Source organism: Pristis pectinata, chromosome 4, assembly GCF_009764475.1.
Source record: "Pristis pectinata isolate sPriPec2 chromosome 4, sPriPec2.1.pri, whole genome shotgun sequence".
NCBI classification, from domain to species: domain Eukaryota; kingdom Metazoa; phylum Chordata; class Chondrichthyes; order Rhinopristiformes; family Pristidae; genus Pristis; species Pristis pectinata.
The window spans coordinates 92,948,715-92,973,263 of NC_067408.1; the positions used below are offsets into that span (position 1 = coordinate 92,948,715).

General features: G+C 37.4%; 1 protein-coding gene across 1 annotated transcript in view; it reads left to right on the forward strand.

Annotated features, from left to right (window-relative positions):
* LOC127569664 (extracellular calcium-sensing receptor-like) overlaps positions 1-24,017 on the forward strand; it is a 55,972-nt gene extending 31,955 nt beyond the window's left edge. Inside the window, 6 exon segments of the mRNA XM_052014464.1 lie at positions 1,386-1,692; positions 4,773-5,669; positions 18,694-18,924; positions 21,140-21,263; positions 22,659-23,980; positions 23,982-24,017. Coding sequence (XP_051870424.1) covers positions 1,386-1,692; positions 4,773-5,669; positions 18,694-18,924; positions 21,140-21,263; positions 22,659-23,980; positions 23,982-24,017 — 2,917 coding nt within the window.
* Positions 24,018-24,549: the final 532 nt, after the last annotated feature.

The window sequence follows — 24,549 nt, forward strand, 5'->3', positions numbered from 1 at the left end:
AATGCCTTCTGGATTTGTAAAAATTCCTACTTTCAACTTTATACTTATCTTCTTTTTAAAAAAAAAGCTGGGAAGATTTGTCCTGCAGTGTCTTCTTCTAAGTCTATATTAGTCACTATTTATCAAGTTACTATCATGCAGATACTCCTAAATATTTACTTATGGCAATTGATTCCACCATCCAACATGGAAGGGAGATTAAACGACTGGGTCGGTAGGCTGCCTTTGTCCATTTTAATCTCCATTTTGAATAATTCATCAGTTTATTTCCAATAGGCTGGTGGCTCTCTTATAATAGTCATCAGTGTTTCAAATTTCTTTATTCTCTTTCATCATGAACGGTACCTTTGGAAGTTTGTATTTGCATGTTGAAAAAACCTTTAGCTTCTCCTGAAATTCCATATCACTTATATTGAAAGATCTGTAAAAATTCAGGTGGGAAATGCTGTTTGACAGGGAATAGGAGATACATGCACTATGTCAGTTGTTAACACCCTTGGGTGGAGATAGGAAATGCCCACATTTTCACAATGATGGAACAGGAGTAGGAAGGTGGTGAATATTTTTGTTCATGGATGCAATGCACATAAATATTTCCTGTATTGATCAAATAATTATCCTGATAACCCTTTAAAAAATATGAGAACATCTTTTCTTTTTTGTTCCAAAAAAAGATGGTTCTGAATTGGTTAGTTGGTAAATTAATGCACTGTGTATTAGTGAGAAAATGAATATATATGTAGATTATTTACTTTGGCTCAATGGTAACAGGCCAGCTCCAAGTCAGAGTGTTGTGTATTCAAATCTCATTCCAGCAGTGAGCAGGAAATCTAGACTGGTAGTCCATTTTAGTGTGGTATTGCCTTGCATAGTGCTGGTGTCTTCAGGTCCTGCCAGTGATATTAAAATTATCTAAATTTCAGAGAACACCAAAATTGTCCCTAATGTACTGGACAACATATAACCTTCAGCCTATAAATCATGAAAAAAAACATTATCTGGTGTTATCAGCTTGCTGCTTGTGGGACCTTGTAGGGAAATTGTCTAAGCACCTTCCACATTTATAACCATGCCCACAAAAGTACTTCAGTAGCAGCAAAACACTTTGAAGCTTCAAGGTTGTGAAATTGACCTTACTAATAAAATTTATTTTTAGAATTGGCTTTAAAAAAGAAAGCACCATGTTAGTAACTAAGCTGCAAATACTTCTAAATTAAAGCAATAAGAATACCTATTTTTAAAAAGAATATGTAGGCACTTGCACTGATCACAGCAGACACTTTTCCTTGTATCCATCCCAGACATTAATAGAGTCAACACAATCACAAGTCTATCTGGTTGAAAGTGTGGATGAGGATTAATAATAAAGTTATTTTTATTTTCAGGTACAATTTTAGAGGATTCCGATGGTTGCAGGCAATGATATTTGCAATTGAGGAGATCAACAACAGTATGACATTTCTGCCAAATATCACGCTTGGATATCGGATATTTGATACATGCAATACAGTATCCAAAGCTCTGGAAGCAACACTGAGTTTTGTAGCCCAGAACAAAATAGACTCCCTGAACTTGGACGAGTTCTGTAACTGTTCTGATCATATACCATCTACCATAGCAGTTGTGGGAGCAACAGGATCTGGAATTTCAACTGCTGTAGCCAATCTTTTGGGATTATTTTACATTCCACAGGTCAGCATATTTGGCAAGAATGGTTCTATGTAATTACATGCAAATGAAAGTGCGTGTGTATGTGTGAGATTGTGCCTGCAGTCATGTATCTGATTCACTAAACACCATGCTTCAGCTTTATAATCAAAGTTGTTCATTTGCATTGAAGCTGCTCAATCAGAAAAAAACATATATAACAATCATTGTATTTTATATCAGCAGCTTGTGTCAGACATTGTGATTTAATCAATATACCAGTGACAGCAGTACTTCTATGCCTTTATTCCTTTTTGAAAGAAACTAGAGATTGATCCACATTTCCTCCTGCTTAGAGAACAGCTGGGTTGTGAGATTGTGAAGGGAATAGCCAGGAAAGGCCTCTGGAGCAAAAGTTCCAAAATTGGTTGGGCTGAAAGATTTAATTCAATTTAATTGACAACAAAGTGCAATCACATGACAGTACTCAGGTCAGAAAAACAAAATCACTAAGAGCATTTTACCGCACAATGAAGCAAAAACAATACAGCAGATACAGACAAATTAAAACAGTGCTAGAAATACTCATCAAGACAGGCAACATCTGAAAGAGAAACAGAATTAATCAATGTGAGGCTATTGAATTAAATCCCCATTCTTCTCTCCTCCAATACTGCCTAATCTGCTATGTAGTACCAGCTTTTACCACAACTATTTTATGATCTCCACAAAAGTTTTATTAAAGCCTCAAAAAAAAAACCCTGTAGCTCTATAGTTGAAGCCCTGTTAAATGGTTTATTTTTTCTAGTTCCCATTAATTTGTCACAATGAACTATAAATACAGAAAACTAATTGAAGCTTCACACTGTGTCAGGTTACATTCACTGACCAATAATAAAACAAAACAAAAACTCAGTGCTTCTTTCACTTGGTGCTACATGTGGTCGGTGGAAATCAGGACCCACTGTGCAATGGGATAATCTACTGACACAGCAACAGGAGACAATAGAAACCAAATGTAGTATGGAAGTGGAGATGAATGACAGAACCAGAAGTGATATGGAGAAAGAGTAGAATGTGCTTCTTGTGCTGTAGAATGCCAATGTGGACTCAGTGACTACCTGAACTAAAAGGTGAGAAGCATTTGAAGTGAACAAAGAAAGCTAGTCTGAGGTATCAAGAACTGGTGGTTACCATTTCACTAGTCAGAACTCAGACAGGAATAGACTAGCAAGAGGCTCAAGTAGAACCATAGGGTGGACAGGGAGGGTTTGCTCGAGAAAATATGCGACATCAACAGTAATCTAAAGAGCATAATAATGGCAGATGCTCGAAATCCAAAAACAAACAGAAAATGCTGGGAGATTTGTGGAGAGAGAATCAAAGTTTCAGGATGAGGCCACTTCATCAGACATGAAAATGTGAGAAGTGTGTTTCAAGTTGCAGAGAAGGGAAGAGGTGCAGAGAACAAAAGGAGTGTCTATGAAAGGCTGGAGACCAAGGTTTAGGTGAAATAAATTCTGGTCAACTCATCTGAGTGAGGGCGATGAATGCTTAAATCACAACTGATCTATCTGTAGTAAATACATAGAGGAAGATGAGGGCAGTAGAGAGAAAATAATTGCTGGAACTAAGGTAAGCAGAGTACAATACATGCTGGAAATCTGAAACTATAGCAGATATCTGTGGAGCAAGAAAAACTGAGTTAAGTCACAGGTGGATGACATGAGAACTGGCCAGTTCCAAACACAAACTAGAAAGACCAGTTATCTGAAAATGTTGAATTCCAATATTGAGCCTTTACTGCTGCAATGTGACTAGACCGAGATGAGGAGCCAAAGACAGATCATAATGAGAGTTGGATACAGAGTTGGAGTGACAGGCAACTGGAAGCTCAGGGTCACCCTTTTGGACTGTACAGAATGTTTTGCAAAGCAGTCACTGAATCTGTTTTTGGTTTGTCCAACACAGAGAAGATCCCATTGCAAGACTGAGGTACAATATAAAACTTGGGGGAGAAAAAAGAGAGTGTGCTCATCACTTTAATGCTCTGTCCCATTCCCACTCTGATCTTCCTCTTTGGCCTCCTACCCTGTTTCAACAATGCCCAATGTAAGCTCAAGGAACAGCACCTTATCTTCTGTCTAGGCACGTTGCAGCTCTCTGGATTCAACAATCTCAGATAACCAGCTTTTCCCCTTTGTCAGGACTGGCCATTTCTGATGCAAGGTCATCCACTTGTAACTTATTTTTGGAGAGAGGAAAAACTATTACTTGATCTGCTGAGTTCTTCCAGCATTCTCATTTTCCCCCCACCCCAGATTTTCAGCAAATACTGTACTCTGTATCTCACAGTCCCAGCATTTTATTCTCTCTGCTGCCCTCATTCATCTCTCAATTTTGTTTTTATTGCAAGATTATAAATCCTGATTATATGTCCATTAAGGTAAATGGATAATGTTTTATAAACCACTATTTCACAGCCTGCTTTGATTATTAAACATAGCTTGCTGTGATCTCCGAACCTCTCATATGGAAGTAAAACATGCTTGTCACCAAGAATGGATCATATTTTAGGTAAACTTCTCCTGGACTTCCATTGCTAAAACTTGGCGGAAAGGCAATTTGCTGGAATGAATATGTACTAAGGTTTGTACTCAGGTGACTTTTTTTTGAAAACTATTGGAGATTTTCAGTTAAGACTAAGAGTAGATTTCTGACAAAATTCAACTTCTCTTAAAACTTCAAATATTCACTGGAGACTTCAAAATGCAAGAAAAAGCACAGAATAACGTGCACAAAATATTCTAGGAAGTTTAAACCTGCAGCCCACCTAGAAAGTAACACATCATTTATTTACTTAAACTTTATTTCCCCTGATACGAGTTAAGGAATGTTGGTTGTAACCGAAATTCAGCACTAACCATATCCCAAGGAGTAATGATGATTTAATATCATAACTTTACACTCAATGCAGATTTTTGAACTCCAGCCCTGGGCTTGTCAGTTTTTGAAGCTCTTGGTCAATGTGAATCAAATGTTTAAACCTACATTTAAGTGTTGGCTTTAATATTGTTTAACTTTTGCAGAACTGGACACTGCTGACAAATGTGTTTGTATTGAAGGTTAGTTATGCCTCTTCAAGCAGGCTCCTGAGCAACAAGAATGAGTACAAGGCTTTCCTTCGCACAATCCCCAACGATGAGCAACAGGCCACAGCAATGGCTGAGATTATCGAGCATTTCCAGTGGAACTGGGTGGGAACTCTTGCAGCCGATGATGATTATGGCCGTCCAGGAATAGATAAATTTCGGGAAGAGGCTGTTAAGAGGGACATCTGCATTGACTTTAGTGAGATGATTTCCCAGTACTATACACAAAAGCAGCTGGAGTTCATTGCAGATGTTATTCAGAATTCCTCAGCCAAAGTAATTGTCGTCTTTTCAAATGGCCCTGACTTGGAACCACTAATACAAGAAATAGTTCGGCGAAATATAACTGATAGAATATGGCTGGCAAGTGAAGCGTGGGCTAGCTCCTCACTGATAGCCAAACCAGAATACTTCCATGTTGTTGGTGGAACCATTGGATTTGCACTAAGGGCAGGACGCATCCCAGGATTCCACGAGTTTTTAAAGCAGGTTCATCCCAGCAGATCCTCTGATAATGGATTTGTCAAGGAATTCTGGGAGGAGACATTCAACTGTTACTTCACTGAGGAATCTCTAACGCAACTGAAAAATTCCAAAATGCCATCCCATGGATTAGCATTGCATGATGACAGTGCTAAAGCTGGGCATTCCAGAAGGACAACGTTAAGGCGTCCATGCACTGGAGAAGAAAATATCACGAGCGTAGAGACCCCATACCTGGATTATACTCATCTCCGGATTTCATATAATGTCTATGTAGCAGTGTATTCTATTGCTCACGCTCTGCAGGACATCTATTCCTGCACACCCGGGAAGGGCATTTTTGCAAATGGATCATGTGCAGATATAAAAAAAGTTGAGGCATGGCAGGTAAGCAAAATTAATTATTAATACAAACTTAATAAAAACTAGTTCAGAGCTGTTGCTTACAATGATCAAAATAGTTGCTGTATTTTCAAATAATTGTGAACTGCTTGATAACATTAGGACCTTCAATTCAGCTGTATCTACTCAAGGTGTATAAACATCCTATTCATCCATTACTCAATCATGTCATCTGCCATCTGGAGACCACAGCTTCCACTGTGTTTCTGCAGCAGGGGAATCCTTGGGGCTGTGTATTTGATCATTGTGTACTATGTTTGCACTAAAATCTTCAATTCTATACCTCGATTAATTGCTTTTTTGGGAGTCTATTCATACATCTCTGTAGAACACAAAAATAATGTAGATAGTAGATAATGTGCTAATATTTTCCCTAATCTGTGGTAAAATAACTAAAACAATGGCATCTATACCTCTACTAACCATAGCTCAGTTGGTATTCTCATTTCTGAATCAGAAGATTGTGGATTCAAATCCTAACTACAGAGACTTCAGCACATAAATGTACTTGGACACTTTAATGAGGGAGTGCTTCATTCTTCACAAAGTCATCTTTGAAATGCCGTCCTGTCTTGTCTATTCTCTCAGATAAATGTAAGAAGATCCACACTGCACAATTCAGAAGACGAACAGTGCATTTCGTCAGTGTCCTAGACCATATCCAAGCCTTAATCAGCATAATTTAAAAGATCAGATAATTATCAGTGATCTGCTGTTGTTTGTAGGACCTTACAAAGTGTATATTTCCCACATTTACAACAGTAGTGACACCTCAAAAGTACCTGATTGACTGTAACGCATTTAGGAGTGTCATGGTTATGAAAGGTGCTAGACAAATGAAAGCTTTCTCTTTCCTCTCTATGGCTCTGTGCTCAAAGTCCAAGCCAAATATTCAGCAAAAATAAAATACTTTTATATGATCTTACCATTAAAATTATTGTACATTGCTGAAAATTATTGTACTCCTAATCATCCATACAAGTGTACAAAATTTCTCTCAAATGTATTCTTTCAATTATAAGCATTTATAATTTCTCCAGTGTCTATAGCGCAATCTATTTCCTTTCTTTTAGAAAAAGGATGTGAGTTCAGGTGTGCACACAATGTTTTACTGAACATTCTGCAGCAAGGACCACGAGCATAATTCAGTTACTGTGCATGATATCTCTATAGACAACAGAATGGTTTACATACTCAATTTCTTTGTTAAAGCAGCCTTAACAGTATGGAAATGTTTGAAAACCTATCAGATGACCAGAATCATATTTCATACAATAGCAAAATAGTAATGTACACTTCTGCTCTGGATAATGAGCAATGGCCAAAAGCATGACAGATGTTCTCCTTCCCTACTTCTTGGATGAGGTATTAAATACATTCAGTGAAATTGGCATAGGCAAAGGATTGCTCCCATTCTTTTAGATCTGCATTTCTCAGTAAATAGCAAATCTCTGACAGTTGCAGCTTATGATAGAAATGCACAGTGCTCAACAATTGTTTTACTCATGTTAACAATACTTAAAATGATTGGCGTAGTTTATTTTGGACATTGAGGTTCTGCCTTGAAAAAGAATTAATCCTATAGGTAAATTAATCTTTTTATTTACTTGGATTTCTATTGTTTTTTTTTTGCCTAGTAACTTTGTTATTTCTAAGGAACGTGGACTCTAGCAATGAATTGTAGGTAGACAACTCACCGGTCATTGGTGCAACTGGTCTATAGCATAGCCCATTTTCATGTGGATGGGCTGTGATAGTTGGATTGGAACACAAGCCAAAATATTTTTACCACTCAATGGTCATTCTCAATACAATTAAATTTTGCAGTCTTTTTCAAAAGCTATTCATACTGTGTATTCCAACTAATCCCAGGACAGAAGTCTATGTTGTAACTTCCTCTGCTCCATAATGGAGAATGCAGGAGGGATTAAACACAGCAAAGATGGCAATCACCAGGACTCTGCCTTGCCACTAGTTTTAACCCTTACAGACACTCTCAGCCTGAGTCAGAATGTTTTCAACTGCTTTGTTAAATAGCTTCCGTTTTTATCACCATATAAATCCCATATGTGACAGATGTATGTCGAAGGTGGCTTCCCTGACACATATGTTTTGGTCCTGCCCTCTTTTGGAAAAATATTGGAAAGACATTTTTAACATTATTTTAACTGTATTGAATATTGATTTACAACCTCACCCAATTACTGCAATTTTTGGGCTACCAATGATGGAATCTGGCCACTTATCTGCTGCTGCTTGTCGTATTTTGTTACATTAATGGCCAAGCGATCCATTTTGTTTAAATGGAAGGATCCAATACCTCCCACTACTTTTCAATGGTTTTCTCAAACTATATCATGTTTAAACTTAGAAAAAGTTAGGAGTGGCACTGTTGATTCTTCGCTTAAATTTGAGGAAGTTTGGAGTCCATTCATTCAATATTTTCATATGATATAGATCCCTTTTCAATAATCTTTGAACTTAGAGGAGCAGAGTTGATGACATAATAATGCTCTTTGTTCATTGAGAAATATCAGTCCAGTTTTTTTCCTTTTGAATTTTTTTTTTAGTTTGTTTTGTTTTATTACTTATAATTTTTTTCAGTTTGGGTTTTTTTTATACAATACATCTTTTTCTTTCCCTTTTTGTTTTTTTTTGTAATATATTCACTTACTAAGAGACCGTGGGGCCTAGAATATATTTTTTATTCTTTATGGTTATATATGTCATGATTGTCCTCCTGATCTCTTTGTATTACGTGTATAATCACTGATGTTATATGTATTAATCTGTATTAATTTGAAAATTAATAAAAAGATTGAAAAAGAAAATAGCTTCCAATCCCATATCTGCTCCAGCTCAAAGATTTGCCACCTTTTTAGCACTCAACCTGCATACTACCCATTACAGTACTCACAGTTAAAGTACCTCACTTCCTAAGCATTTCAAACACTTGTTTTCTTTCAGAGTTTCATAAGCTCCTGTATTTTATTTGCAAAGTTTAATAGGCATTATTAGTCAAACAAAACATGGTGGTCCCAAATTTACTATCAAACCAGTGGCAGGGCTAACAACACAAATCATTATTTGCATCCAAATTATAGCTTCAGGTCTGGATGATTAAATGCCGATATCAAAAACTTCCGGTCAGAGATACATGCAGGTTTAAATTACTACTGAAAACTCAACATTCTTCTTTCATTTTCTTTTAACCCAATCTTTCTTTCTCACTATTTTTCCGCACCCAAATTGCCTTCACTATTCCAAATTGCACTTCCTCAATTCAAGCTTTTCACTATTAATTTCATAACAAGTCAATTTAGTTAAACAGATACATGGTTACTTGCTGCATTCAGAGATCCCAGATGACCCAAGAAGCTACTGTGCCATTTCCTCCTCATATTTCCAGCAGCTATTTGCAGTGCAAAATATCATGGCAATTATAGTCATGCAAGCCTAATGGCAAATTAATTCTGCTCCTTGGGGATCTTAAAAGGACATCTGACATAGGACTTTAGAATGAAAGATAATAGGGCATACTGATTTTAATAATGTACAAGTACTAATCAGTGTACAAATCCAAGAGAATGATGGAGCCAAATTCCCTCAAGCCAACTTTTTGCCATGTTCACATGAATATGGCAATGTTGGTCATGTTACTAGACTATCAATTCAAGAGCAAGGCTCAGATGAGACCTCAAGTCCCAGAACAGCAATTCAATTAAACAAATCTGTAATATTAAGTTTGTGGTAGTAGTAATGATGACCATAAAACTACAGAATTGATGTAATAAATATAAAAGAGATAAGCAGGAGTCACCCATCTTCCTGTCAAGTCTGCTCCATCATTCAGTATTATGATTGATCCTGTACCTCATGCATATTTCCACCCAAGCCTCATATCTTTTGAGTCCCTTTTGATTTCACCTTCCAATTTGCTCGAATGACTGAGTATCCCCAACCCTCAGGATGAATTACAACAATCTAAATAAAACATTTCTCCTGATCTTAGTCCCAAATAATTGACCTCTTATCCTGAGGTCACAACCCCTATCTGTAGATTCTTCAGCCCGAGGCCTTTCAATTTTACCCCGTCGATCCCTTTCAGGATCTTGTTTCTCTCAATGAGATCACTCTTTTAAACTCCTGTGAATGCAAGCAAATCCTAATCAATCTCTTCCAAGGAGAGCTGGTTCATCCCAATAATTATTCCACCAAATCCATACTCAAAGAACTCCAAGGCAAGAAAATTCTTCTTTAGAGACAAAAACCAAAGCTGACCACAGTACTCCAAACACTTCTTTACTTTTGTATTCCAGTGCCCTTGCAGGAAATGCCAAAAAACCATTGGCTTTTTTTACCATTTGCTGTATCTGTTAAAACAAAAAAAGAAACTGCAAATGCTGGAAATCTGGAATAAAAACAAATTGCTGGAACTCAACAATGTTAACTCTGTTTCTTTTCATGGATGTCACCCAAATTGCTGAGTGTTTCCAACATTTTCTGTTTTATCTTCTTTCAGTATCTCATGAACCAGCGTACCTAAACTCCTCTGTTTAATAATGTTTACTATCATTTAAAAAAAATTGTCCTTTCCTCATTATACTCCTGCATTCCCATCTACCTAATTAACTTGTATACATCACTCTGTAGACTCTTCAGACAAGAAATTGCATCCATTCGTGTTGTTTCTCATGTGCATAAAAGTGATCATACATGGGTTGAATCACTCCTGCAATCATTTCTGGTTAACTTCAGACCCATTGGGCAATGGTCTGGGCAGTTCCATATGCAATTCACCTTAGGATATCGGAAATGTTCCTCACATCATTTCAACGCAATGACACACAAGTCATAAACTGCACATATCCTTCATGCAGCATAAATTGTGTGCAGCCCATGAACTTTGCTGAACACTTGCAATAAAACTAGGAGCATATCACACAGAGACTGCCAATTATAAAGGATTGCACTGTGACAATGTCTTGTATACAGCACCTGCTGCTCTCAGTTTTCAATGCTCAGGAAAAAGCAAACTGCATCAACCCCTTCACTGTTCACAGCCCTTTTATACAAATCACATTAAAAAATAATATTGTAAACTCTGCCCGAACACCTCCTATTTCCCTTCACCTCAGCAACAAAAGTTACGCAGCGCAGCTGTTCTGTGGCTTTTATGACAGAATGAGTTCTTTAGGTCTGATCATCTCCATAGTAGCAAGTATGGTAATGACATGGCAACATTGAGCTTTCCAAGTAGTTTCCAAGAGAAAAAGCACTGATACTGTTTTAGCACATGATTTTATGTGCCATAGTGATGATTTCAACTTATTTTTGTCTGATTCCCTGAGGTTTTGTGAGGGATCCAACTGGGCGTTAGTGCTTTACACAACATGTGTTTAATGTACAAGAGGAAGGTGAAATCCACTTTCTGTGCATTAATGTCCTTCTCATAGCTCACTCTTCTTTGTTTACATCATCAGCAAGTACTTTCTGGCTTTTCATCCAAGTCATTAAAAAAACTGCTGACAGCCCAGTACTTGTTGCCTTTATGGCTAGTAACAGACTGTCAACTTGAAAAAGATTATTTATTCCTTTGACTAATTTCTCTCCAAACTCCAGCTCTGAGCTCATAATTCATATCTGTTTGTGGCTCTTTGTCAAATTACCTTAAAAATACTACATCTACTGGTTGTCCTTCATCCATTCTATTATGACCATGTAATAAGAAACAGAAGCAGGAGTAGACCATTTGCCTTCTTCTCATGCCTGCTCTAACATTCAGTAAGATCATGGCTGATTTTTTTTTAAAACGTCAACACCACTTTCCTGCATTATTCTCTAACTATCCAAAAGTATATTAATCTCAATGTTGAATAAATTCATCTACCGAGCCCCTAAAGGTCCCTAGGGTTGACAATTCCAGAGTCATTTCTCTCTGAGGAAAGACATTTCTTCTTTGTTCTGAAAGCCTGCCTGTCATTTCTGACATGATGACGTCTGGTTCTCATCTTCATTGGCCAGAATGTCATCATCCCTACTTTTACCCTATCAAGTGCTATCAGAATTTCATCTGTTACAATCATTGCATAGATGACCTACATAGATCATCTATGAGAGCATAACCTCTCCTCCGAGGGACAAAGTCCCCTTCTGGTGAAGCAATCTGTATTGCACTAGCTCTATGGCAAGCAGATCCTTTTTTAGGTGGGAGACCAGACTTGTACACAATATTCCAGGTGCAATCTCACCAGTGCCGTATATGGAGTAGGATGTAAATATGTATTGTCATTTGTAATAAAAATTATATCCTTTCCTTTGGATGACTAGATGCTTCCCTGGTCTCTACTCCAGCACACTGGGCCCACATCCTCACTGTAGAAGCTGGAGTGTTTTTAAGGAAGTGGGAATGTCTAGGATAGCAAATCCTAATATTATTTTCCCACTGTTTGCATCTCTGAGATTGTAACACGTGAGTGGCATGCTGCCCAAGTCTATGAACAGTCTCTGAAGGCAAATTGCAATTAGTTAGGAAGTCCTGTTGTCCACAGAAATGCATCAACAGTGGGTTAAGTCACACCCATAGGCTCACCAATTATCAAGGTTAACAGAAGTCTTTGAATGTTTCTTGATTCAAAAGACTACCACATGAGTAATACTGTTTAAAATGCTCAATGCTTTTTAGTTTTAAAAACCAATTCAGAAAGAAAGAGAAAAATGAAACATTTAAAACATAATAAATAACTATAAACACATTTAAGAATTAAATGAAAGATACACTTCTTTAAACTTACTATCTTCCTCAGAAGAGATTCAACAGGAACACTGCAGAAAGTTGATGATCCGTCATTGGTCCTCATGAGGAATTCAGGGCTTCCATGCTCACAGGAATGACATGGGAAATGGCTTGGACTGTCAATCAGTTCATCCCCGAAAAAAAGTTATGGGTCATTGGTCTAATGGCAGTGACAAACTTCAAGTGAACAATATTTCTATTTGAGAAATTAAAGTCTGAAAGCCAACAAATTCCTTAACCCCTTAATCAGCATCCCAGAATTCCAAGGGGTAACTGTAGCGATAACACACATTCCAAAGTTCCCTACATTCTAAAACAATCCCGGCAGATTAAAAGATAGCAAGTGCATCAATGATATTCAAGAAATTTGGAGAAAGTAGGGAACTATAGACCAGTTAGCCTGTTACTGGTTGTCTACAAAATGCTATAATCCATTATTAGTAATGTAGCAACAGATGAAAAACTAAATTTCATATGTAACTGCACCACACTTCCAATTATTTCAATAGGGGAACACTTTGAGTTATTAAACAACTGTGTAGTATCAGAGATATGATTAAAATACTAACAGAAACAATCACTATGTGATTAAAGGATGTTTTTTTTTGCTGTCGCCATTGCCTGATAATGCTAGAGAAGGAATTTGCACCCACAACATACGAGGAAAACGAAACCATTCGTTTCGAACAATGCATAAAATCAACATCTGTCTCCCTACCAGTTATCTGAGACTGAAGCACACAGCCTCCATTCACTGACCTGTTGCAGCTGCAACATGCGTCACTTGAGGATGATTGACAAACACGTGGAACTCCCGAATGAGTTCATCAGGCTGACCTAACGCAGACTCTGCGCCACCCACCAATCTTCAGTACGCGGCTGAGGCCATGGTTCAGGGCCTTCCTGTGCAATGATGTTATCAGCGCGATCACCACACCCCTCCCTGCAAACTTCATTGGCAAAACCTGATCCCTGAATTCCCTTTGTAGAAGGTAAATGGAGATTAAAGATCTGCTAGGGTTAATCAAGACATTTTTTAAAACTTAATTAGTTTCTTGGAAACTAACTAAAGCAATATGGAATAAACAAAAAAGGCAAACACGTACTCTAAGTCATCGTGGTTATCCCTCGAGGTCAAGGATGATGGTCTTCGTTCCATTGATCTATTTATGGGCTCTCAAGTGGCTTATGAGTCCAATAGTAGTAGCCCACAGAGCGAAGATGCCTGTGCGTGTATTTGTTTAATGTGTACTTGATGTTGCACTACAAAAAGCACACAATACTTCACAAATCAACCAACTGATTCCAATGGCATGGAAACCACGACGATTGGAGCTGATGGATTTGTTGCAGCCTTCATCCGCCTTCACAGCCGTTGAGTTCGAAGTAACTTCGTCCGCCTGTTCCACCGCTGAGGTCTTGGTTGGATTGTTCTTTGTACTCTAAGATTTAATAATGAAAAGGAAATATATGTAACAAGCTCATAATAGCTATCATTTTAATGTGTTCTTCAATTGCTCCTAATTCTGACATTTTTCGTGAATTTTGATACCAGTAGAAGTTGTTATATCAAAAAAAGTGAAAATAAATGGTCAATGTAGTTTTCCAAATGATTTTCTGGTTAGCACTTTAAAACCAACTACTATTTCAAAATTATTATTTGTATTTTTGTGTCGGAGTTAAAACAGACCAGGCTAAACAGACCAGACCACTGCATTTCAATCCAGTATCTCAGACATTTTTGTCCAAATACCAAATTCCCCTGATACAAGACTGAGAGTAAAGTAGAGGCACTAAGGGGTGGTGGCTATATCCCTCCGAACAGAAGGGAGAAAATCAAACTAAACTACTATTTTAGGCCACTTCCATTACTACTTGCAGCCAATTCAACATAGTTTCACCAACTTGCTTCGCTATCCATTTAAGGAGAATACTGCATAGTACTTGGCGTGCTTTGTAAATAATTCAGAATGTAGAGCACGCAACAAAAATGTAATTGTCTTGAAATAATCTTAAACAGCATGACTTTAAGTGAAAAATTCAGGCAAGATATAATGGTAAAATCTGCATGGTACCCTTTGGCTCACCATGTACACCCCAACCTTTTTTCATTAATGCCATTTGCCCATGCTAAGTCCGTAACCTACTGTGCCTTGCTTATTTAAGTGCCTGACTAAACGTCTCTTAAACGTAGTGATTGTGATTCACCACCTCCTCTGACAGCAAGATCCAGATATTAACCACCGTGCAAAAAAAACATTCTCCTCAAATCCCCATCTTGGTTAATGTTTGCTGCTCATTATAGGAGCTGATGATGTTCTAGATTGAACATGATATCCGAGTAATTAACGTTTACCTGTCAACTAGTACTCCAACCCTGGTCCCTACCAGCCCACAGCTTACAATTCTTTAGAGGTTATCAAAAGAGTAAGTTTTCAAGTCAAAGAATGCTTTCAAGATGCATTTTTCAGTGGGATTTCACTTTCTTTTACCTTCATAATTTATAATGATCAAGTAATGAAGTTCATAAATGTTTAACCTTGTTGTTTTATATTATTTAATTAAATTAATTCATTTACAAATGATTTATCTAAAAATACATTCAAATGAAAATCTGCCTAACATGTGCAGTGAAAGGATAATGAACAAAGGCTGGGCTGGTCTATGTTACCTCCAAGTGGAAATATAAAGTCACAAGATATTCATTTATACCAGGCCCTGTGGTATAGTTTCCCATCCATCACTCTCCACAACACCCAAACGAACCCACCTGATCCCCACACTCTTTTTCCTTCTTTGAACAAAGACCTTCAAATGTGGGTGAGGAGGTTTTCACATGCTAAGACATAGTAGTAATTGCTAACTTCTTTTGCACAACTTCACCATTCATCCAATTCAATTTTTTTTAAAAACAGTATGATTGCACTATTTTAAAAAAATTATTAAAAGTAACTCTTTTGCCATGTTCTCTCTGCCAGTGAAAGCCATGTTCCTCTGGCTAAAGCACTACTCTCTGGACGTTCCTCTCTGAACTTCTCCATTTCTCTTAATTCTTTGACCATATTTTTGGTCATCAATCCTACTGTCACTTATGTAGTTCAAAGTTAATTTCTGTTAACTAATGCACTTGTGAAATGGTTTGGAATATTTTGTTACTTTAAAGGTGCTACATTAACATAATTTATTATAGTTAAGTTTCATATACTATAAAGTTTATGTGGCCCAGATGACCAACCACGTAAGCACATTTTTCTGTGATCATTGAGAGAGTTCACTTGATACATGATGTAACTTGTGTAACTGGTTTTACCTTTCATCAGAATTAAATGCAGTTGTCAACCTGACATTAGATTGAATTATATGATGCACAGCATAATTACTGAAATTAAACTACTTTAATTAATGCTGCTATAAATATTGGACTTGATTACTTTTATACTTGTCTGGTCCGTTTCGTCCTTTAAATAATGTTACCTAACAATTTCTAGAGTTTTAATACAAGCTATGTGAATTGGGAGAGTAGTTGTTAATTTAACATTGTGGTTGAGCATCCTGAATAGCCTCTCTTCACATTAATAGGTTTCTGAGTCATAGAATTGTCCAGCATAGAAACGTACCCTTTGGCCCACCATGTACACGCCAACCTTTTTGCACTAATGCATTTGCCCACGCTAGGTCCTATTTAAGTGCCTGTCTAAACACCTCTTAAACATAGTGATTGTGATTCACCACCTCCTCTGACAACGAGATCCAGATATTAACCACTGTGTCAGATATTAACCACTGTGTAAAAAAAAATTCCCCCAAAAATCACCTTCAATATCTTTCCTCTCATCTTAAACCTATGCCCTCTTCCATGGAAAAAAGATTTTGACTATCTACCTCTGCCTCTCATAATCTAATATGTTTCTATTAGGCCACCCCTCAACTTCCTTCACTCCAAGGAAAACAAGCTCAGCCTAAGCAATCTCTCCCCAGAACTAAAGTCCTCCAGTCCAGGCTATATCCTGGTGAGTCTCCTCTGCACTCTCTCAAGTGCAACTACATCCTTCCAATTGTGTGGCAACCAGAACTGCACACAATACTCCAAGTACAGTCTAATCAGTGAGTTGTAAAGTTACAACAAAACATCATAACTTTTATATTCTACACCCTGACCTATGAAGGTAAGCACGCCAAATATCTTCTTCACCACTACCTATGTGTTGTCACTTTCAAAGAAATATGAATTAGAACCTGTAGGTCTTGATGTTCTTTAGTGCCCTACCATTTACTGTATATTTCCTACCCATATTTGACTTCCCAAAATGCATCAGCTCCCATGTGTGATGATTAAATACCATCTGCCAAACCCCACTCAACTTTCCATCTGATCTATATCCTACTGCAGCCTTAGACAACCTTTATCTCTATTCACACCAGCAATTTTCATGTCATCAGCAAACATATTAATCATTCCTCCTACAGTCACATCCAAGTTGTTAACATATATCTCACAAACAAAAAGGGCTCAGCACTGATCCCTGCGGTACACAACTAATCACAGACTTCCAATCATAAAATCACCATCATCCTCTGCCTCCTATCACTAGCCAAATTTGGATCCAATTAGATAGCTTACCTAGGCTCCCATGTACCTTAACCTTCTGGACCAACCTACCCTGCAGGAACTTGTCAAAAGTCTTTCTAAAGTCCATATACACGAGTTTCTTAGTCACCCCCTCAAAAAGCTCAATCAACTTGGTGAGAGAGGATTTCCCCCACACAAAGCCATGCTGACTATCTTTGATCAGCTCCTGTTTTTCCAAATGTACATAAATCCTATTCCTTAATACGCATATGTTTTTAACAAGTTATTTGTCACAGGCCTAATGGGACATACATTTAACAACAGCAAATGAGTAAATGTTCTACACTATTGGGTTCTACACCTCAAGTATATTTCCACATCTTAAATCTGTTCTGCACATTAAATGACTTTGGCTGATGAAACCAAGCTGTCTCTTGCTTTGGTCAGATCATGTCTTAAAATACTCCATTAAGTTTGTGTAACAAAATTTTTAAGCTTAGAAAGTGATAAAAGAAAAGCTCATTAGCCCAATTACTTAGAATCAGAAAGATAAAGAAAAGATAAAAGGAAGTCTAATAGCTTATTTGAGAGATTACAATTGGAAAGAGTTGTCAAACAAGTTAGATTGCAATAAAATTATATGGTGCCATTTAATTATAGTTATGTATCTATTAATTGTTCTTAATCTGAAAGGAGATGAATGAAAAGGGCCAAATGGAAGCAGATAAAATCAAAAGTGGAATGGAAAATCTCTACCCTAAAGATTACTTCTTTAATCCTTATTGGGAAAGCAAGAGGACATGGTAATAAAAAAAGGCTGGTTTTAGAGTGTTGTCAGGAAACATGTCTTAACATGAGGAATGAGGCACAAATCAGACAAAATCTATGAATTATAAGAACCTAAGAAGTAAAAGCAGGAGAAGGCCATTCAGCTCCTCATGGAACCTGACTGGGGATCTCTTTCTATTCCTATCTCCTTAAATTCCCATGAAATGGTTACTAGATAGAGGCAAGAACTCTGGTTTAATTTAAGAACCAATTAAATAGAGAACTGTAGTTTCCCTAGAAGGCATGAACCATTTGAATTGAATTACTTGCTTCAGTTGTACATATGTGGTCACTGTGAAATTTGTCAATCCCACTTTGTATGTGCAAATTTACCTACAAAGTTACACCTCCAGAAAACCTTAGTGATTGATTTTAGTTCAGGTAGTCATACTATATTATCAAATAATTGGTATTGCCTTTTAATGCTAAGAGAAAGCTATCATTATTACCATTACCAACAGCTTGCAAGAATGATCAAATTGTGATCACCACCACCCCTAGTCACTCTCCTCCCTCACACCCAACTATAACTACCCATATAGTGAGAGAAAGAAATATAACAGATACATAATAAGACATCAATAGAGAAAGGTAAAGAATTTAAGGAGTGAGAAACAGAAATGTTGCAGGAAGAGACAAACAAATGGTAGACACCTTAAAAGTATTTGTTTTGTTTTGTTTTGATCACTGCAGTTACAATATACAATCATACTTTAAAAAATATCAACTGTTTTAATGTTATGCAAGGTAACTAGTGTACTTTAATAAATTATTTATGCAAGATTTGTTACAAAGACTTTCAAATTTCTACCTAGGTCCTCAATCATCTGTTGCATTTGAAGTTTACAAACAGCATGGGCGAGCATGTCGATTTTGATGATCAGGGTGATCTCAAGGGAAATTACACAATTATCAATTGGCAATTGTCCCCTGAGGATGAATCTGTGGTGTTTCAAGAAGTTGGCAACTACAATGCATATGCTAAACCAAGTGACAGACTCAACATAAATGAAAAGAAAATCCTATGGAGTGGATTCTCTAAAGTGGTATGAGATTAATTATTCACCACACATTTTATCTCATTCCTTATAGCATTTGCAAGATTAAAAAATCCATCATTTTCATTCACTGTGCATTGTATTTCTTCCTACATTCATTGAAAAGATCTAAACTACCATTAGGTTATGACAACTTAGTAAAAAGATTTCTTTTCTTTGATTTTTTTTGTTGCAGAGGGAAATATAACTGAGTAAATTTTTGATGATTGTACTTACTGGTTTAGCTGTTCAAATGCCCAAATAATGTAAGGACAACTTCGTGATGCTTTCACTGTATCGTGTTGCAGTGTGGATTGGGATTCAGTTGTACAGCCATTTTTTTTAATGCACTCATTTTATAGATATGGTTGTCGCTGACAAAGTCTGTTTCATTGTCCATTCCTGATTGTCCATCTTGAACCATTGCAGACTGGATGGTGAAGATAATCTCACAGTGGTATGGAATATGAGATTGCAAAATGTTGCACCAGCAGTACATTTCACAGTCAGGATGGTGTCTTGGAAGGGAAGTTGGAGCTGGTACCAATGCACTTGATGCCCCTGCCCTTCATTTTAAAGAGGTCATGCATTTGAAAAATGATGATGAAGAAGCCCTTATAAATAGCTATAGTAGTGGAATAATCCTTAATCTATTATTCATGCACTGCATTCGCTATAATTTTATAAGAACATAAGAAATAGGAGCAGGAGTAGGCCATCCAGCCCGTTGAGCCTGCTCTGCCATTCAATAAGGTCATGGCTGATTTGGCCATGGACTCAGATCCACCTACCTGCCTTTTTTTCACATAACCCTTAATTCCCCTACTGTGCAAATATCTATCTGGGTCTTAAATATATTTAAGAGGTAGCCTGTACTGCTTCCCAGGGCAGAGAATTCCACAGATTCACTACTCTCTGGGAAAATCAGTTCCTCCTCATCTCCATCCTAAATCTATTCCTCCGAATCTTGAGGCTATGTCCCCAAGTTCTAATCTCACCTACCAGTGGAAACAACCTTCCTGCCTCTATCTTATCAATCCCTTTCATAATGTTATATGTTACTATAAGATCCCCTCTCATTCTTCTGAATTCCAGCAAGTATAGTCCCAGGCAACTCAATCTTATATATTTTATATGAAACCCAGTTGCAATTATGAAGGATAAATAATTTGATGGATGAAATTTTTTTCTCGTAAACATTTGGGTCTGAACAAAAATGTCAGGGGATGGTGATAAAACTTGGAAAGTGGAATACCAAGCATGAAATGATCAAAAGCCATTGTCCCATTAAACCCTTGTAGAGTTGTATTATGAACAGCTACCAGAACAGTCATTCTCCTGAAGGAGATAATCACCTAGACTTTTTTTAAAGACAGGGTAAAATTCACCAGTCTAAAGTTAATTGTCACCTTTCAGGAAACTTGTAGTCATTCAAATAAATAATTCAGAAATGCAGTATCTCCCAAAATTATTGCTTATTACAGATTTCACTTCATGCAGCTGTCACATTTAAAGGTTTCTTAATTGGGAACCAGCAGCATATTTGTTTGGTAGAAGTACTTCCTATGAAGAAATAATTCTCAGAAACAACTTGTTTTTTTTTTAAAAAAGATTCTGATCGAGGGGTAGTTTTGCTTACCAAAAGTTCTGGCAGCTACAGGCAGTAGAAACAAAACTACAACCATCCACCTTAGGTGCATCTGTATCCTGTTCAATATCTCAGCTTTCCCATAAATGTTAGCAATGTTCATTAAGTCTGTGAGGATTTTTTTAAATCATTAGAATCCGAGGGGTAGAGTTCCAAATGTAAATTATTGTGCATGTATATAAAACTCTCTCTTACACACACACACACACACACACACACACACACACACACACACACACACACACACACACACACACACACACACACACACACACACACACACAGTGTTGCTTTAATGTTGAATTTTAAGTTCAAGGCAACTACATATGAACAAATGTCATGCATGTATAGTAGAAATGGGCCTGAAATAGCTGCAAAAGAATAAAGTTACATGACAGAATTACTTTCAATGGAAATAATTTTATAATAAGTAGAAATATCAAATTGTGTAACAGGTGAATTATTGAGGGATAATATGTACTAAATGAACTACAGAGAAATAGCTATAAATTCATTCAAATTAACCAAGCTTCTCAATCAAAATTATACATTTCCTGACTTTATTTGGTTTTGTAGGTTCCTTTTTCCAACTGCAGCCGAGATTGTGTGCCTGGCACCAGAAAGGGGATAATTGAGGGGGAACCCACCTGCTGTTTTGAATGTGTAGCATGCGCAGAAGGTGAATTTAGTGATGAAAGTGGTAAGTAAGACTGTGTTTTTATATGTGAGAGTAAATTAGACTGGTAGAATAGGTTAATTCTCAGAGAATTCTGTAGAAACATGTAGACTGCAATGATGTGTTCAATGAAACTAATATCATTAGGTACCTCTAAAGGAGATTGGCACTACCAAGTTACTTGTGCTTAAGATAACTACCAATGTGTATAGGAGAAGAAATTCAACTCTGCTTCATTCAAAAAACAAACAGCTTCAGATACAAATCAGGAAGAGGTATTTTGGCTCTCCCTATAATGCCAGAGGCAGTCTAATGTCATATTATTTGGAGAGATTCATTAAGATGGGAAGGTTGGAAAATGAATTTCCAGTCAGAGAGCTGAAGGCCCTCCCAATAATATTGGAATATTGGGATTGTAGAATACAGACAGACAGCAAAGGATAGTAAGTGGGCCATAAGGTGGGTGGAAGTCTATAGAAACTGGTGACGGCAGTCACAGATAAGCAGGTGGGTTAAGACATGAATGGTGAGCATTCTGATAAGCTCTAGTATGTGACAAGTGGATTTGGGGAAGCAAATAAGGAGAGTTGTGGAGTCTGAAAGGGATAAATTAGGCAGGAATAAATTTATAGCTGCAGTGGGTGGTTCAGAGGAGCTAAGACTGTTGGCAAAGAAATAGGTGGTCAGTGAACCAAACACATTCATCATTATGAATTTAACAGAATATTAGTCAACTTTATGTCCCAGTTAACAAGAAATAAAACATAATGCTAGTTTTGGTAGTCAGGCTGAAGCAGTGATTATATTGATAAATTGGTTTATTATTGTCACATGTACTGAGGTACAGTGAAAAACTTGTCTTGCAGACCGTCCATCCAGATCAATTCATTACACAGTGCATTGAGGTAGAACAAGGTAAAAACAATAACAGAATGCAGAATGAGGTGTTAGAGTACAGAGAAAGTGCAGTGCAGGTAGACAGTAAGGTGCAAGGTCACAATGAGGTAGATTGTGAGGTCAAGAGTCTATCTTATCATACTAGGGAATCATTCAATAGTCTTAAACAGCGGGATAGAAACTGTCATTGAGCCTGGTACTGTATGTGCTTTCAGGCTTTTGTATCTGCTGCCTGATGGGAGGGGGGAGAAGAGAGAATGTCCGCAGTGGGTGGGGGTCTTTGATTATGCTGGCTGCTTTACCAAGGCAGTGAGAAGTGTAGACAGAGTCCATGGAGGGGAGGCTGGTTTCCATTATTGGTTCTCTACGTTGGACTTCAGTCCACAAGTACTGTGCTGGAAGTGAGGCAGTATGTTATGACCATCTACTTTCAATGAATTAAGAATTACTGGTATGAAAACTTAATTGTACCCAAAAAGTTTCTAACTATACTCGATTTCATTGTTTCTTTTTCTCCTTTAGATGCAAGTGCATGTACAAAATGTCCTAATGATTTCTGGTCAAATGAGAATCATACATCATGCATAGCCAAGGAGATTGAGTACCTGTCATGGACTGAACCTTTTGGAATTGCTCTGACAATATTTGCCGTGCTAGGAATATTGATCACTTCCTTTGTTTTGGGAGTATTCATTAAGTTCAGAAATACTCCAATTGTGAAAGCAACCAACAGAGAGCTCTCCTATCTCCTGCTTTTCTCTTTAATTTGTTGTTTCTCCAGCTCATTGATCTTCATTGGTGAACCCAAAGATTGGACATGTAGATTGCGTCAACCTGCATTTGGAATCAGCTTTGTATTGTGCATTTCTTGCATTCTGGTGAAAACAAATCGTGTGCTATTAGTCTTTGAGGCCAAGATCCCAACTAGCCTCCATCGAAAGTGGGTGGGCCTCAATTTGCAATTTTTATTGGTTTTCCTCTGTATCCTTGTGCAAATTGTTACTTGCGTCATTTGGCTTTACACAGCACCCCCTTCAAGTTACAGAAATCATGAGCTAGAAGATGAAATCATTTTTATTACGTGTGATGAAGGCTCCTTAATGGCACTTGGTTTTCTCATTGGTTACACATGTCTCCTTGCTGCTATTTGCTTCTTTTTTGCCTTTAAGTCCCGGAAACTCCCAGAGAACTTCAACGAGGCCAAATTTATTACCTTCAGCATGCTGATATTTTTCATTGTCTGGATCTCATTCATTCCTGCTTATGTCAGCACCTATGGGAAATTTGTTTCAGCTGTAGAGGTCATTGCCATACTTGCATCAAGTTTTGGGTTACTTGGATGCATTTATTTTAACAAGTGCTATATTATTTTGTTCAAGCCGTCAAGGAATACCATTGAAGAAGTCAGATGCAGTACAGCTGCCCATGCTTTTAAAGTAGCAGCGAGGGCAACTTTGCGACGCGGCACTTTGTCTCGTAAGAGGTCCAATAGCTTAGGTGGTTCAACTGTATCATCGCCATCATCTTCAATCTGTAGCAGAAATGCCCACGATGAACCAATTACCATGGAGATGCAGAGGTGCAGCAAGCAGAAGGTCAGTTTTGGCAGTGGAACTGTCACCTTATCTCTGAGTTTCGAGGAAACTGGAAGGTATGCAACTGTTAGCAGGAACATGAGAAGGAGAAATTCAATGGATGCCAAAAATAGTGATGATATTTTGATGAAGCACAACGTTTTGATTCCCCTTCAGAACTGTGACACAGGAAATGACACACGATGCAAGGTAACAGGAAAGAATGGGTCAGGAACTCTTGAGTCTCTGGATGACAGCAAAGAATGTACCAAAAGTGCTGAAGAAGTCTCCTCCAACACTTCAATAAATCTGAGAAATCTTGTTGATGGCAACGTCATAGATAATGACATAAATTCTTAACAACGGCTGCTGAACCTACTTTTAGCTTTGGCTGCATAGATTCAGATAATTCCAGCATCTTGTGGAATGTTATTGGTGCAAAATGCTACTTATGCTGTTGCTATGCGTATCAGGAATTAACACTCAAAATTATACTTAGGACAACTACCCAAGTGCCAATTCAAAACAATAAAGGAGCCCCAAACCTGAGAGATAAGGGAATAAGGGCCAGTTTCTGGATTTTCCATAATGAAGAACATTTACTGTAAAATACAAATGCAAGCCTAGCAATGCAAAAACTCGGTCAGAAAACATGGAAGAAAGCAAAATTTTGAAACAGGATGGCCTGTGAACACAAAATTTAAAAGCTTCATTCTTTCAACAAATAACAATTCATTTTACTTGAAAGGCTATTGAAGTTATGACTGTTTTCTTATTGATAAGCTGGCCCCATTTATGTTGCAAACAAATTCATGTAATTAGAGAAAGTCCTGAACTGT